Source organism: Hypanus sabinus, chromosome 1, assembly GCF_030144855.1.
Source record: "Hypanus sabinus isolate sHypSab1 chromosome 1, sHypSab1.hap1, whole genome shotgun sequence".
Taxonomy (NCBI): Eukaryota; Metazoa; Chordata; class Chondrichthyes; order Myliobatiformes; family Dasyatidae; genus Hypanus; species Hypanus sabinus.
The window spans coordinates 42,788,242-42,805,451 of NC_082706.1; the positions used below are offsets into that span (position 1 = coordinate 42,788,242).

At 46.2% G+C, this 17,210-nt stretch overlaps 1 protein-coding gene across 1 annotated transcript in view; it reads left to right on the forward strand.

The window, feature by feature from the left end:
- LOC132398595 (alpha-tectorin-like) overlaps positions 1–16,969 on the forward strand; it is a 50,046-nt gene extending 33,077 nt beyond the window's left edge. Inside the window, exons 3-9 of the mRNA XM_059978276.1 lie at positions 571–701; positions 6,155–6,436; positions 6,999–7,136; positions 7,731–7,890; positions 10,832–11,241; positions 11,549–12,119; positions 16,707–16,969. Of these exons, the coding sequence (XP_059834259.1) occupies positions 571–701; positions 6,155–6,436; positions 6,999–7,136; positions 7,731–7,890; positions 10,832–11,241; positions 11,549–12,119; positions 16,707–16,969 (1,955 nt within the window). The remainder of the gene's footprint in view (positions 1–570; positions 702–6,154; positions 6,437–6,998; positions 7,137–7,730; positions 7,891–10,831; positions 11,242–11,548; positions 12,120–16,706) is intronic.
- The last annotated feature ends 241 nt before the right edge of the window (positions 16,970–17,210 follow it).

Below are 17,210 nucleotides of genomic sequence, written 5' to 3' on the forward strand. Positions count from 1 at the left end.
TAGGACTCACAGTTGTTAGCTCAAGATAGAGTACTACAAACAACAGGGCAGAGGTTGCAAAAGGGAGGGTGAGAATTGAAGGGGGTGTTTTTCACAGAGAGGGTTTGAATATATGGAATGAGCTACCAGACGAGCTGGAATTGGAATATTCTTGTCACATGTATCGAGATGTATCTTGCGTAAAGTCCAACCAGACCGGATCATTAAACAGAGCGAAGAAACGTGGTCATTGAATGCAGAACAAGCTGTCACAACCACAGAGCGAAAACAGTGCAGAAAAGAAAGTGCAAGAGCCACGAGGAGAAGAGATTGTGAGGCTAAGAGTCCCTTTTATTGTACTGAGGAATCATTTAATACTTTCATAACAGTGGAGTAGAAGCTGTTGTTCAGCTTGTGGTACATATTTGCAGGTACTTGTATCTTCATCCCAATGGGAGTGAGGAGACCAGGGAACATGTGGGGTGGCTGGGGTCTTTGATTACACTGGCGGCTTCTTATGTGAAATTCAAGAAGAACTTGAATGCTGCCCATTCCTGTAATGGTGAACTCAATGTTGCTGTGATTTTACAGGCGATTTGTTCTACCCATTTGGTACCAGTAGTGGCGATATTACCAATCTGGTCAGCGATGATGGAAGCTCCCCAAACATATCCATCTCAACATGGTTCCCATTCTTTGAAAGATCCTACAAGTCCTTGTATGTAAGTGCACTGGTGGGTTTTGGGATGTGGCGGCTTCTCCATGGTGAGGAATAAATAGAAGCGACCAGCCAGTATCTTTTCCCCAGGGTAGATATGTTCAAAGGTAGCGGGCCTGTTTCTAAATTGAGAAGGTGTAGTTTCAAGGCAGATGTGGGGTCAAATCTTTTTACACACAGAACAGTGGGTGGATGGAATATGTTATCAGGAATGGTAGTGCAGGCAAATATGTAAAGGCATTTAAGAGGCTCCTAGATAGGTAGACAAATATGCAGAGAATGGAAAGATATCGGCGTTGTCTTGGCAGGCAGGATTACTTCAGTTAAACATTAAGTTACCAATTTAATTAGCTCAGCACAGCCACAGGTTTGGTATTGGGATTGTTTTTTTCATGAAATCTGTCAATGATTTGGATAATGGAATTAATGGCTTTGTAGCCAAAATTGAGGATGATATAAGGATAGGTGGAGGGGTAGAGTAGGTAAGATTGAGAAAGCAGAGAGTCTGCAGAAGGATTTTAAAAGTATCGGAGAATGGACAAAGAAAAGACAGTTGCAATATAGTATCGGGAAGTGCGTGGTCATGCACTTTAGTAGAAGGAATAAAGACATAGACTATTTTCTAAACGGGGAGAATAAACAGATATCAGAACTGCAAACACGCCTGGGAGTCCTTGTGTAGGATTCCCTGAAGGTTAACTTGTAAATTGAGTCAGTGGTGAAGAAAGTAAATGCAATATTAGCATTCATTTCAAGAGGACAAGAATATAAGAGCAAGTGTTTAATACTGACGCTTGAAAAGGCATTTTTCAGACTGCATTTCGAGTATTATGAGCAGATTTTTGCCCCTTATCTAAGAAAAGATATGCTGGTATTGGAGAGGACCCGAGGAGGTTCACGAGAATTATTCTAGTTTTGAAAGAGTTAACGTATGAGGAATGTTTGATGGACCTGAACTCGTTGGAGTTTAGAAAAATGAGAGGGGGTCTCATTGATTTCTATCGAATAGTGAAAGGCCTAAATAGAGTGGAATGTAGAGAGGCTGTTTCCTATAATGGGGTTAATCTAATAACAGAGCTCACAGCATTAGAATTGAAGGACGTCCATTTAAAGCATAGATTAGGGTTAATTTTAAGCCAGCGAGCTGTAAATCAGTGGAAATAGATAGGTGTTTCTGCGGCCGGAAACGAGACTCCAGGATGGTATGTTGCCTCCCTGTTCCAAGGGTCAAAGATGGCTCTGAGCGGCTGCAGGACATTCTGGAATGGGAGGGTCGTGGTGGTGTGGTCAGAGCCAGTATTCGTGGTGTCCATAGGTTCCAAGGATATAGGTAAAAAACGGGATGAGGTGCTACAAGGTGAATTTAGGGAGTTAGGAGATAAACTAAAAAGTAGGACCACAAAGGTAATAATCTCTGGATTACTACCAGTGCCAAGTGCTGGTCAGAGTAGAAATAGGAGGATATTGCAGGTGAATATGTGGCTTGAAAAATGGTGCAAGGGGGAGGGATTCAAATTTCTGGGGCATTGGAGCCAGTTCTTGGGGAGGTGGGACCGGTACAAAGAGGACGGTCTGCACCTGGGCTGGACTGGAACCAATGTCCTAGGGGGAGCGTTTGCTACTGCTGTTCAGGAGGATTTAAACTAATGTGGCAAGGGGATGGGAACAAGTGCAGAGAGACAGACGGGTGTAAAATGAGGGTAGAATCAAAAAGTAGTAAAGTGAAAAGTAAATTGGCAGGCAGGCAAATCCAGGGCAAAAAGCAAAAAGGTCCACTTTTCAACATAATTGTATAAGAGCTAGGAGTGTTGTGAAAACAAGGCTGAAGGCTTTGTGTGCCAATGCAAGGAGCATTCGTAACGAGGTGGATGAATTGAATGTGCAGATAGTTATTAATGAATATGATATAGTTGGGATCACAGAGACATGGCTCCAGGGTCACCAAGGATGGGATTTCAACATCCAGGGATATTCAATATTTAGGAGGGATAATCAAGAAAGAAAAGGAGGTGGGATAGCATTGCTGGTTAGAGAAGAGATTAATGCAATAGAAAGGAAGGACGTTAGCCTGGAAGATGTGGAATCAATATGTGTAGAGCTGCGTAACACTAAGAGACAGAAAACGCTGGTGGGAGTTGTGTACAGGCCACCTAACAGTAGTAGTGAGGTTGTGGATGGCATTAAACAGGAAATTAGAAATGCGTGCAATAAAGGAACAGTAGGTATAATGGGTGACTTCAATCTACATATAGATTGGGTGAACCAAATTGGTAAGGGTGTTGAGGAAGAAGATTTCCTGGAATGTACGCAGGATGGTTTTCTGAACCAACATGTCGAGGAACCAACCAGAGAGCAGGCAATTCTAGAGTGGGTATTGAACAATGAGGAAGGGTTAGTTAGCAATCTTGCCGTGCGAGGCCCCTTGGGTAAGAGTAACTATAATATGGTGGAATTCTTCATTAAGATGGGGAGTGACATCGTTAATTCAGAAACAAAGATTCTGAACTTAAAGAAGGGTAACTTAGAAGGTATAAGATGTGAATTAGCTAAGATAGACTGGCAAATGATACTTAAAGGGTTGACGGTGAATATGCAATGGCAAGCATTTAAAGATCGCATGGATGAACTACAATAAGTCTTCATCCCAGTTTGGGGACAGAATAAACCAGGGAAGGTAGTGCACCCGTGGCTGATAAGGGAAATTAGGGATAGTATCAATTCCAAAGAAGAAACATACAAATTAGCCAGAAAAAAACGGCACACCTGAGGACTGAGAGAAATTCAGAGTCCAGCAAGGAGGACGAAGGGCTTAATTAAGAATGGGAAAAAAGATTATGAGAGAAAGCTGGCAGGGAACATAAAAACTGACTGTAAAAGCTTTTATAGATATGTGAAAAGAAAAAGATTGGTCAAGACAAATGTAGGTCCTTTACTGTCAGAAACAGGTGAATTGATCATAGGGAACAAAGACATGGCAGACCAATTGAATAACTACTTTGGTTTTGTCTTCACTAAGGAGGACATAATTAATCTTCCGGAAATAGTAAGGGACCGAGGGTCTAGTGAGATGGAGGAACTGAGGGAAATACATGTTAGTAGGGAAGTGGTGTTAGGTAAATTGAAGGGATTAAAGGCAGCGAAATCCCCAGGGCCAGATGATCTGCATCCCAGAGTGCTTAAGGAAGTAGCCCAAGAAATAGTGGATGCATTAGTGATAATTTTTCAAAACTCCTTGGATTCTGGATTAGTTCCTGAGGATTAGAGGGTGACTAATGTAACGCCACTTTTTAAAAAAAGGAGGGAGAGAGAAACCAGAGAATTCTAGACTGGTTAGCTTGGCATCGGTGGTGGGGAAAATGCTAGAGTCGGTTATCAAAGATGTGATAACAGCTCATTTGGAAAGAGGTGAAATCATCGGACAAAATCAGCATGGATTTGTGAAAGGAAAATCATGTCTGACGAATCTTATAGAATTTTTTGAAGATGTAACTAGTAGAGTGGATATGGGAGAACCAGTGGATGTGGTATATTTGGATTTTCAAAAGGCTTTTGACAAGGTCCCACACAGATTAGTGTGCAAACTTAAAGCACACGGTATTCGGGATATGGTATTGATGTGGATAGAGAATTGGTTGGCAGACAGAAAGCCAAGAGTGGGAATAAAAGGGACCCTTTCAGAATGGCAGGCAGTGACTGGTTGGGTACCGCAAGGCTCAGTGCTGGGACTCCAGTTCTTTAGAGTATATATTGATAATTTAGACGAGGGAATAAAATGTAAGTTTGCGGATGACACAAAGCTGGGCGGCGGTGTTAACTGTGCTAAGAGGGTGCAGGTTGACTTGGATAGGTTAGGTGAGTGGGCAAATTCATGGCAGATGCAATTTAATAATTGAGGAGATTGAGAGGGGATCTGATTGAAACGTTTAAGATAATTAAAGGATTTGATAGGATTGAGGCAGGAAATATGTTCCAGATGTTGGGGGAGTCCAGTACCAGAGGGCATGGATTGAGAATAAGAGGTTAGTTATTTAAAACAGAGTTGAGGAAAAACTTCTTCTCCCAGAGAGTTGTGGAGGTGTGGAATGCACTGCCTCGGAAGACGGTGGAGGCCAATTCTCTGGATGCTTTCAAGAAGGAGCTAGTTAGATATCTGATGGATAGGGGAATCAAGGGATATGGGGACAAGGCAGGGACTGGGTATTGATAGTGAATGATCAGTCATGATCTCAGAATGGCGGTGCAGACTCGAGGGGCCGAATGGTCTACTTCTGCACCTATTGTCTATTGTTATCCACATTGGTTGCAAGAACAGGAAAACACATTATTATCTGAGCGGTGGCCAATTAGGAAAAGGCGAGATGCAACGAGACTTGGGTGTCATTGTATACCAGTCATTGAAGGTGGGCATGCAGGTACAGCAGGGAGTGAAAAAGGCAAATGGTATGTTGGCATTCATAGCAAAAGGATTTGAGTACAGGAGCAGGGAGGTTCTACTGCAGTTGTACAAAGCCGTGGTGAGACCACACCTGGAGTATTATGTGCAGTTTTGGTCCCCTAATCTGAGGAAAGACACTCTTGCCATAAATGGAGTACAAAGAAGGCTCACCAGATTGATTCCTAGGATGGCAGGACTTTCATATGAAGAAAGATTGGATCGATTAGGCTTATACTCACTGGAATCTAGAAGATTGAAGGGGGATCTTACTGAAACGTATAAAATTCTAAAAGGATTGGACAGGTTAGATGCAGGACGATTGTTTCCGATGTTGGGGAAGTCCAGAACGAGTGGTCGCAGTTTAAGGATAAAGGAGAAGCCTTTTAGGACAGAGATGAGGAGAAATGTCTTCACACAGAGAGTGGTGAATCTGTAGAATTCTCTGCCACAGGCAACAGTTGAGGCCGGTTCATTGGCTATATTTAAGAGGAAGTTAGATATGGCCCTTGTGGCTAAAGGGCTCAGGGTGTAATGAGAGAAAGCAGGTACAGGGTTCTGAGTTGGATGATCAGTCATGTTCATACTGAATGGCAGTACAGGCTCAAAGGGCCGAATGAACTACCCCTGCACCTATTTTCTATGTTTCTATGTCTAAATCGTGCCACGGGCAGCTGAGCATGCTAAGTCATTTGGGTATTTTTGATGCGAAAGCTGATAGTTTCTTGATCAGTGAATCGGGTTGAGAGGGATAATAAATCAGCCACGATGGAATGGCGGATGGAGCTTGATGGAGCAAATACATCGATTCTGTTATAAAGTGACTCTGAAAATTTCAGACACGGAGAGAGAATATGGGGGTGGAATCTGGAGCAACAAACGAACTGGAGGACCTCAGCGGGTCGAGGGATATCTTTGTGTGCGGGGAATTGAAGGAACTGTTGACGCTGGCACTGTTCTTACCCTCTGTGGGAAGGCGTGGGGTGTGCTGTACCGATTAACGCTAACAAAGCTGAACCCCACAGGTCAACAACAACGGTGTCATCTCCTTTGTCGTGCCTGTGAGCCAGTACACACCTACTGCATTCCCATTACCGGACGGGCGCGCCTTCATTGCCCCGTTCTGGGCAGATGTGGACAATAGTCTGGGTGGCAACGTCTACTACCGCGAGAGTACCGAGGAAGCGTTACTGCAACGGGCCACGGCGGACGTCCGCAAGTACTCACCCGGAATCGAATTTCAAGCTCGCTGGGTGTTTGTGGCTACTTGGGATAACGTTGCTTATTATGGCTCCCAGTCCTCCAAGGTATTCATTCCGTCTATTCGAATATCCATTATGGTTTCTGAGATCCATTTCCAATAATCCGGTACCGTACCATTTGAGAACTCAATTGTTCATCAAGCTGTTTATTATTTGATGTTCCTCGCCCCCTTTAACCAACTGAGACCTTGTTTCTCACTCCTTCTCGACACAGGGAGACTCCAATTCCCGCTCCCGTGAAACCCACCCGACCCCGTTTCCCGCCCTCAAGTGATTTAACCTCGGTGTTATACTACAGCATTAGATTAAAAAGCTGTGAAATAAAACTGTTTCTTAGTGACAATACGTCAATGTAATATCGACGGAACTCAGCAGGCCGGGCAGCATCGGTGGAAAAGATTTTCGGGACGTTTCTTGCCAAGACCCTTCATCAGGACATCAGCAAACGTCGACTTGTTACTCTTTTCCATAGATCCTGCCTGGCTTGCTGAATTCCTCCAGCTTTTTGTGTGTGTTGCTTGGATTTCCAGCATCTGCAGTTTTTCTCTTGTATGTAATTTCGAATCCTTGCCGCCCTTGAGTCATGTTGACTATTTTTACATTGTAGGTGAACAGTTTCCAGGCAGTCCTGATTACCGATGGCTTACAATCATTTATCATCTTTAACTACTGGAATATTGAATGGACTACCGGAACAGCGAGTGGTGGCTACCCATCGACCGGCCTTGGCGGGACCCCAGCACAGGTATACGTGTTCAGAATAGGAAAGCGGGACAGTAAGACTTTGGAGCAGAATCGGGCCATTAGGCTCATTGAGTAAGCTCCGCCATTCCACCGTAGCTGCTCTATTGTCCCTCACAACTCATTCTCCTCTCTTCTTTCCCTTCCAGTGACACTCTTAGTACTCAAGAACCCATTAACCTCGCTTTAAATATACCCAATTACTTGACCTCCACAACAGTCCTTGCCAATGAATTCCATAGATTCACATTCCAATAGCTAAAGAAATTCCTCCTTGTTTTTGTTCTAAAGAGACGACCTTTTTATTTTGAGGCTGTGCCCTCTAGTGCTAGACTCCTGCACTATAAGAAACAAATTATCCTGTCAATTCCCTCGAGTCAACCGAGTTCCCGTTGGGTTTAAAGCGAGCAAGAAATGGGGTCCCGGTGAGTTTAAAGCGATCGGGAAGTGGGTTTCTGGCAGGTTTAAAGATAAAGTGAATTGTGGTCCCGGAGATTTAGGTGCCGGACCGCGATAACAGATCGTCGGAGTTAATGTCTTCTCCACCACCCCACCCCAACTACCACCTCCCACCACACCCCGCCCTATCCACGAACAGGCTGGCTTCAACAGCGGGGACTCCCTGAACTTTTTCTCAATTCCTGGGTCCCGGACGTCAGAGATCATCGATATCGAGACAACCAGCAACGTGGACGAGCCTAGTCGATGGGTCTTCAGGGCGGATACATTCAAAGCACTCGGGGGTTGTATATATAAAGGTAAGGAATATTAAATTAAATTAGCGAATTGAGCCAGTGATTTAAAATAGAATAGCTCTCTTCCTCACCTTACACTCTCTCCTATCTCTCTCTTCCCCTCTACCCAGCCCCCCCCCCCAAAGCGCCCGATTTCTAATTTGCGGAGAATATAATCTTCAATTACGTCCCATTTCTTGCTCTTGTGTTCACAGTTAGACTCTGAACTGATTACATCAACTTAATTATGCCTCATTGTGCTTTGAAATCGATACTAATCTTACAGCGATTGAAACTAAGAGGAGATCTTATCCTAAGAGGAGTGACGTTAAACTCATGACCAGCATAGGTCTTTTGAATACATACTCAACTAGAAAGAGCACAGAAAAAAAATTACAAGGATTTTGTCAGCACCTGAGGGACTGATATATAGGAACAGATTTGTTAACTAAGACTTTATTCCTTGGAGTGTAGGACTCTGGTACGTGATTTTATAGAGGCATATAAAACCATGAGGCTATAGATATGGTGAATAAACAGGATTGGGGAAAGAAGAACTAGAAAGCACAGATTTATCGTGAGAGGGGAGAAAAAATAACGGGAATTTGAGGGCATTTTTCATATAGAGGGTGGTCCATGTGTGGAACTAGATGCCGGAGGAAGTTGCTGAGGCAGGGAGGTTGCCAACAGTTCAAAGACACTTGGACAGATACACGGATAGGAAAGATGTGGGCCAAACGCTGGCAAGTGGGCCTGGCTTGAATGGGGGACTTCGTCTGCAAGAAAATTGAAATAGGCTTGAAAGAATGCAGAGAAAATTGGCCAGGATATTGCCGGGACTTGAGGATTGGAGTTAGTCAGACAGGTTGAGCAGGTACCGACTTTATTCGCTGGAGTTCAGGAGACTGGGGGCGGGGGGTGGGAGGAAAGAGAGCTTGTATAGACGTGTGTAAAGTTTGAGGGGTATAGAGAGGATGACAGCATGCAGAACTAGATGTTATTCGTTAAAGTAAAATACTTAAGGGTGAGGGGATTCTAAAGGAGAACTTCTTCACTAAGAGCGTGGTGTGAGTGTGGAATAAGCTGCCAGTGCGCTTACATCGTTTAAAGTGGTTTCACAGCCAGATAGGATCGTTAGGAGGCTCATTTGCCTTCACAAATCAATGTATTGAGTACAGGAGATGGGATGTTATGGTCAAGTTGTATAAGACAATAGTGAGGCCTAATTTGGAGTATTGTATGTAGTTTTGGCCACCTACCTACAGGAAAGGTTGAAAGAGTACAGATAACATTTATAACGATGTTACTGGGTCATGTAGACCTGAATTATCAGGAATTATAAGGAAGGATTGTATAGGTTTGCACCTTGTACCTTGGAGCGCAAAAGATTGAGGGGAGACTTGATAGAGGTATACAACATTATGAGGGGTATAAATAGAAGCATAGATACTTAGAAAACCTACAATACAAGGCTCGTCGGCCCAAAACGTTGTGCTGAACATGTCCCGACCATAGACGTTACTAGGGCTACCCATAGCCCTCCATTTTTCTCAGCTCCATATACCTGTCCAAAAGTGTCTTAAAGGACCCTATCGTATCCGCCTCCAACACCGTTGCCGGCAGCCCATTCCATGCACTCACCATTCTGAGTAAAAAAAAAACTTGCCCCTGACACCTCCTCTTTACCTTAAACCTGTGCCCCCTTGTGGCAGCCATTTCAGCCCTGGGAGAAAGCTTCTGACTATCCAGAAGATCAAAACCTCTCATCATCTTATACATCTCTATCAGGTCACCTCTCATCTTCCGACGCTCCAAGGAGAAAAGGCCAAGTTCACTTAACCTGTTTTCATAGGGCATGCTCCCCAATCCAGGGCACATCCTTGTAAATCTCCTCTGCACCCTTTCTATTTATTTCCACATCTTTCCTGCAGAAAGCCGACCAGAACTGAGCACAATACTCCAAGTGCGGTCTGATCAGGGTTCTATATAGCTACTACGTTGCCTTTCGGCTGCAAAATTCTATTCCACTAATACGATAGATGCAAATAGGCTTTTGTTCCACTGAGGTTGTGTGGGACTGCAACCAGAGGTCATAGGTTAAGGGAGAACGGTGAAAAGTTTAAGGAGGACATGGGAAGAAACTTCTTCAGCCAGAAGGTAACGAGCTGCCAGCGCAAACAGTTCACGTGAATTTGAGAAGTCTGGATGTAAGAGTATGGAGGGCTAGGGTGCCGGTGCAGGTTCATGCGAGGGGACAGTTTAAATGGTTCGGCATCGTTAAGATAAGTTGAAGGACTTGTTTCGCTGTTGTGTTTTTCAATGGTTCTCCAATACTAGGTACACGAATGAAAGGAAAGTGCAGAATTGGACTGAAAATCAATCAGTGGTAGGAATCAAAATGCTCGAGGGTAAAGTACAGAACGCAAAACAACAGCAGTGGAAGCGGTTCGCTGATCGGACGTTCAATATGACAAAGGTTGATCTGCCCCGAGGTTGATCTCCTCTCCTGTTCCCCGGTCTGTATTGCCCTCAATCCTGAAAGGGAGGAGATTGTAAGGTACCCTTCCTGCAAACAAAAAAGAATCAATATCAGGTCTTTTTTTGAATCACTAATAAATGTTGTGAAAGTTCTTCTGAGGCAGGTGTGCAGTGCAATACTTAAAGGTACTATATGTTACAATAAACAACTAAGTAAGAGAATGAATAAATAAATATGGACAAAATACATACTGTACATAAATAAATTAGGTCGATAGCTAGATGGATGGATAGATAAAGAGATCGAAAGAGGTTAGATAGTGCAAAAGAGAAATAGCGCGCTAGTGTTCATGGGTTCACGAAGCATTCAGAAATCAAAGCAACAAATTCCGTGTCATATGTCAATGATAATAAACCGGATTCTGATTCCTGTTAACCTGAGAGGTTGCTCCGGAGTAAGTGTGTAACGCATTAAATATTTCCGCAGGAATGTACATTCGGGAAAACCAGACAGTGTGGGTCAATGGAAGCTGCCAAACCAAATGTAAATGTTCCTCGGAAGGGTTGTTAACGTGTGGTTCTGAACCGTGCGGCGCGGCAGAGATCTGCGTTCCTGCTCCACCGTTCCACGCCTGCCGCCCAGTCTCGATGAAGACCTGCGACGTTTACGGAGACCCCCACTATTACACCTTCGACCAGAGGGTCATCCACTTCCAGGGGACGTGCACCTATGTCCTGTCCGAGCTGTGTGATGGACTGTCTGACTTGACCTACTACAGGGTGGAGGGAGCGAACGAGAACCGCGGGAGCGTGGCCGTATCGTTCGTGAGACTCGTCCGTCTCCTGGTCTACGGAACTGAAGTTATTATGCTCAAGGGGACTACCAACTACGTCCTGGTAAATCGGCGGGAGAATAACTGTTCCAGTTCATTAATTTTAGCTCGAAATAATTGGAATTCCTCCTGATGCCGGACGCTCTCTTGGCGGAGAGTGATTGGGATTGAATGTTCGGGGTTCGATGTGGAACAGTGGGATTAGTTTCAGGGCTGACTGAAAAGGCTATGGGGAGAGTGGGGGCAATGGGCATGGTTTAGGGACTGACAGAGCTGAGGGAGGGAAGGAGGCAGTAGGATGAGTTATGGGACTGATGCGGGGCTGTGGGATTTGTCGTGGAACTGATACAGTCCTGACGATTGTCTTGCAGCTCAACGGGACCCGGAGTTCCGTCCCGGTCTTCCTCGAGGATGGCCGACTCCAAGTCCGGACATTTGGATTCACTATGAGGGCGACAGCGGACTTCGGACTGACCGTGACCTACGATGGCGCCCACCACGCCTCGATCACCCTGCCAGGAACCTATCACGGAGCCGTCTGTGGGATGTGCGGGAATATGAACGGGGACCCCTCCGACGACTTGCGCACGCGCAGCGGGAACCTTACGACCTCGCCGGGGATATTCGGGGCCAGTTGGAGGGTGGACGGCGATGGCGGAGGGGACGTATGCCGGGACTCCTGCACAGATAGGTGCGGAGTCTGCACCGAGGCGGAGCGCTACTCGTTGCCGTCCTCCTGCGGCCTCCTCCGAGCCCAGAACGGCCCCTTCCGACATTGCCATGCCGCTATCGACCCTCAGGATTTCGAGCAGAGCTGCGTCTATGACCTGTGCGCCACCGGCGGCCTGGAGGCCAGCCTCTGCCAGGCTCTCTCCAGCTATGCCGAGGCGTGCCGCTCTGCTGGGATGAGGCCAGAGCCCTGGAGGACCGAGACGTTCTGCGGTAGGGTCCGCCTGTCGGAAATATCACGGTATCACAGCACGGAAGCCCTCTAGCTTGATTCCCCAGCACCGGGGGTGGGGGGGGGGGGGGTGGAACCGCACGCTTATACTTTATCTATGCCCCATTTATGAGTATTCCTCAGTTTCTATGATCCAGTGAATAAAGTCCCAACCTGCCCAACCTCTCCCCATATCTCAGGTCTTCGAGTCCCGGCAACATCCTCCTAAATCTCATCTGCTCCCTTTGCATATTAATGACATCTTTCCTACAGCAGGGTGAGTACATCATTTCTAATATGGCCGCAACAAAATCTCCCATCTCAACTCCTCTGCTCAGTGATCTGGCTGATGAAGGCAGCGTGCCAACCGCCCTCTTCGCTGCTCTGTCTGCCCGTCTCACAATTTTTAGGGAACCATATACCTGTACCTCTCGGTCCCTGCTTTCTACAACGCCCTCCAGGATATTAAAATTTACTGTGAAAAATCCTGCCTTCCTTTGTCTTCCCAAAATGCAGAACCTCACACTTATCCAAATTAAACTTCACTTGCTATTTCTCAGCCCACTTACGTAACCTATCTTGTAAATCCTGATGAACACCTTTACTGTCATCGACACTGCGTATTGTGGTGTCATCTGTAAATTCATGAATCATGCCTTCTAAAAATCATTGATGTAGATGACAATCACAAAGACTGAAGCAGATAGTCACAGCTCAGAGCTCTGAACACCACCAGTCCCGTGCTTCCAATACAAGAAACACCGTACGCTTCCTACCACTGAGGGACTATGTATCCAATTAACCAGCTCTACCTGGATCCCACGAGATCTCGTGTTACCAGGATAAGACTGGTGTCACTACGAACTAATCTGAGGAATGGGTGGGGAGCCTCGCAAGGGTTTGTTAGAAACATGGGAAACCTGCAGCACAATACAGACTCTTCAGCCCACAATGCCGTGCTGAACATGTACATACTTTAGAAACTACCTCGCATTACCCATAGCACTCTAATTTTCCAACGTCACGTACCTATTTACGTGTCTCTTAAAAGACCCTATCGTATCCACCTCCACCACCATCACTAGCAGCCTATTCCACGCATTCATAACTCTCAAAATAGAAGTTGTTCTTCTAAAAATAGAACAACTTACCCTTGATATCTCCTCTGTATTTACTTCCAAGCACTTTAAAACTGTGCCCTCTCTTGTTAGCCATTTCAGCCCTGCGATTAAGCCTCTGACTATCATTGATTATCATTGCCTCTCAATCTTCTTATACGCCTCTATCATGTCATCTCTCATCCTTCGTCGCTCCAAGGAAAAAAGGCCAAGTTCTCTCCACCTATTCTCATAAGGTAGGCTCCCCAACAGGAAACATCCTTGTAAATCTCATCTGCACCCTTACTATAGTTTACACATCCTTCCTATAGTGATGTGACCAGAACAGAGCACAGTACTCCAGGTGGGTTCTGACCAGGGTCCACACGGCACTTGAACTCAGTCCCACGATTGATGAAGGCCAATACACTGTATGCCTTCCTAACCAAACAGTCAACCTGCGCAGCAGCTTTCATTGTCCTATGAACTCGGACCCCAGGTTCCCTCTGATCCTCCACACGGCCGAGAGTCTTACCATTAATACTATATTCTGCCATCACATTTGACCTACCAAAATGAATCACCTCACACATCCTGCTGGAACAACATTTGCCACTTCTCAACCCAGTTTGGTATCCTATGAATGGCCCGCTGTAACCTCTGACAGCCCTCTAGACTATCCACAGCACCCCCAACCTTTGTGTCATCATCGAATTTACTAATCCATCCCCCCCCCCCCACTTCCTCATTCAGGTCATTTAAAAAAATCACAATAAGTTGGGGTCCCAGAACAGTTCCCTGAGGCACACCATTGATCACCAACCTCCATGCAGAATATGACCCATCTACAACCACTTTTTGCCTTCTGTATGCAAGCCAGTTCTGGATCCATAAAGCAAGATCCACTTGGATTCCGTGCCTCCTTACTTTCTCAATAAGCCTTGCATGGGCTACCTTGTCAAATGCCCGCTAAAATCCATATACACTACATTACGTTGTTTGAATTTTTGGGGATTGTATCTGCTGGAGTTTAGTAGATTGAGAAAATTTTGCAGCATTATATCCATCTGAGCCAGTCCCATTTTCCCGCATATGACCCATATAGTGTAAGCATTTTATTATCCACAAACCCGGGTAAAGATTGTAATTGTACAAACGTCTGCCACTTCCCCTGGCAGCTCGTACCTCACTTTGTGTGGAAAAAACACGACCCTTAATCCTTTTCCCTTTCACCTTAATCATGTGCTCTCTGGTTTTCGATACCCTACCCGGGAAGAGACGGAGCATTCTCCGACAGAGCATTCTCTGACAGAGCATTCTCCTTATCTACACCCCTCATGAACTTGTGCACCGCCATAAGATTTCCCCTCAGTCCCCTGCGTTCTGGGGATAATAAAGCCCAACCTATCCAGCTGAGAAACGGGCTCTTCGGCCCGCCAGGCATGCTGACAAGACATTCACTCATACCTGCCTGCGTTTGGCCCAATTCCATCTCAGTTTTTCCTATCCAAATGTCCTTTTTGATTGCACCCCGTCTATCACTTTCTCTGACAATTGGTTCCACACACCCAGCACCCTCTGCGTCCACTCACTTTCCACTCTCACTTTAAATCCTTGCCCACTAGTTTTAGACTTCCCTGTCCTAGGAGGAGAAAAGGCTGTGACCACCCATGTTATGTGCAGCCCTCGTGACTTCATAAATTTCTGTCAGGTCACCCCTCAGCCCTCGAACGCCCCACCTGAACCTGCCCAACTTCTTCCTCTCAACTCAGTCCATCGAGTCCTTCTAAGGTCCCCGTAAACCTTCAGAATCACAGTCGAGTTTATTGTCACGGAATAAATCATGACAATTGCAGTTTTGAGAGGCAGTGCAGTGCAGACGTAACTACTTACTCTGTTAGAATAATAAATAAACAGTGCAAAGGAAGCATGGAAAAGTAGTGTTCACTGGCCATTCAAAAATCTGATGGCGGAGGGGAAGAAGCTGCTCCTGTAACATTGCCTGTGGATCTTCTTGCTCACTAACTCCACCCCTCATAGTAGTAATGCGAAGAGGACATAAACCGGATGGCAAGGGTCCTTAGTGAGAGATGCCGTGCGGCACCCCCTCTTGAAGATATCCTTGATGCGGCCGAGGCTTGTGCCCGTGATGAAGCTGGCTGACTCGACAACCCTCTGAAGCCTCTTGCATTTTGGCCACTCCTCGAACTAATAAAGCAGCTGTCAGAATGTTCTTCACTGTACATATGTAGAAATTTGCCAGATTCGTTGGCGACACAGCAATGACTTTTCCCAAACGCCTTTCAGCTTCCAGACCAATGGCTGCTGAGATTTACAGGCCAGCCTTGTCGGACCAAAGAGACTGTTTCTGTGCTGCGTTAGTGCGATAGGTGACGAAACGAGCTGACAGAGTGGACAGGTACACAACCTTGAAAGGTTTGGAGGGATACGGGCCACACAGGTCGAGTTTAAATAGGCGTGTTTCTGCGTAGCTTCACGGGTGTCGCGGTCAGCGGCGTGAGTGTGGGTAAATACGATTGAACTTACAACAGTAGCTGCGCTTCACTAACTTACTGGCGACCGCCTGCCGCTCCCTCCATCTTCTGTGATGCGTCAGTCTGCATTGAGGGTTCAGTGCTGGAGAAGCTTTGAATACCTGTACGGTTCACCTATCGGGTGACCTGTCCTGGGCCGAACACAAAGAAGGCGCGCAGGCGTCTTTACTATCTCGGTGCTTAAGAATGTCAACGGATATTTCAAAACCTCCACAGATGTCCTGACTGGTTACACCACGGTCTAATACGGCAATTCGAATGCGCAAGAACGTAGAAAGCTATAAATTAGTGGATTCAGCCTAATACAACACAGGCGCATCCCTCCACACCATCGGTAGTATCTATGGAAGGCGATGCCTCGAGAAGGGAACAAAGATCCCCACCATCCGGACCACGCCATCTTCACTCAACTACCATGGGGCAGGGGGTGTAGAAGCCTGAAGTCCCACACCACCAGCTTCAGGAACAGCTACTTCCCGTCAACCATTCGGTTCCTGAACCAACCGGCACACCCCTAATCACTGCCTCCGTATAACAAATTTGTACTACAATGGACTTCTGTTGTTCTGATTGTGTTCTTTCTTGTAGAATAGGTTTTCTTTTTTTTGTTGAATTTTGTTTATGTGATGCTGACGTGAGCCTGTGATGTTACTGCAAGTAAGTTTTTCATTGCACGTGTTTACCTCGCCGCCTTGGAAAAGCAGCCAATATAATCAAAGACCCCGCCTCACACGGGGAACTTTCTATGGTTAATGGGAAGAAATCATGGAGGTGCATCGGGAACACGCTGAATTTGTCCAGCTTACGGGGGAATCAGGGGCACGGCAAGCTTTCTTGGCTTCACCGAGGCAGCAAGATGTACAGAGTCCATGTTGAGAGGGTTTGAGAGCATCGCTCAGAGCGTTGGCGAGGTTTATACTGTCATTCTGTCTTCCAGGCATCCGGTGTCCGGCCAACAGTCACTATGAGGCGTGTGGGAATGTGTGCGACCGGGATTGTGTCTTCAATTCCTCCACTTTACACTGCAACGAGTCGTGCTCGGAAGGGTGTTTCTGTGATCCGGGATACTTCCGCGACGGGAGCGAATGCGTCCCCCGGGATCGCTGCGGCTGTTTACATCACGGTGTCTACATGAAGGCAAGAGAGGGAGTCAAGCAGAGCTCAATCTCGTCGCGGTCTTACGCACAACTGGGCCCATAAACCACGGTGGCCCGAGGCTGCGAGTTTTTCCGCACACATTCACATACTCATTCGTGCTCTCTCGCTCTCTCTCGCTTTCACCCTCTCTGCTCCCCCTCTCCTCCTCCCCTCTCTCCTCCTCTCTCATTATCCTCCTCATTTCTCCCCTCTCTCCCACTCTCCCCCTCTCTCCCCCTCTCTCCCCTCTCTCTTTCGCCGCCTCTCTTTCCACCTATCGTTCCACCTCTCTCCCCCTCTCTCC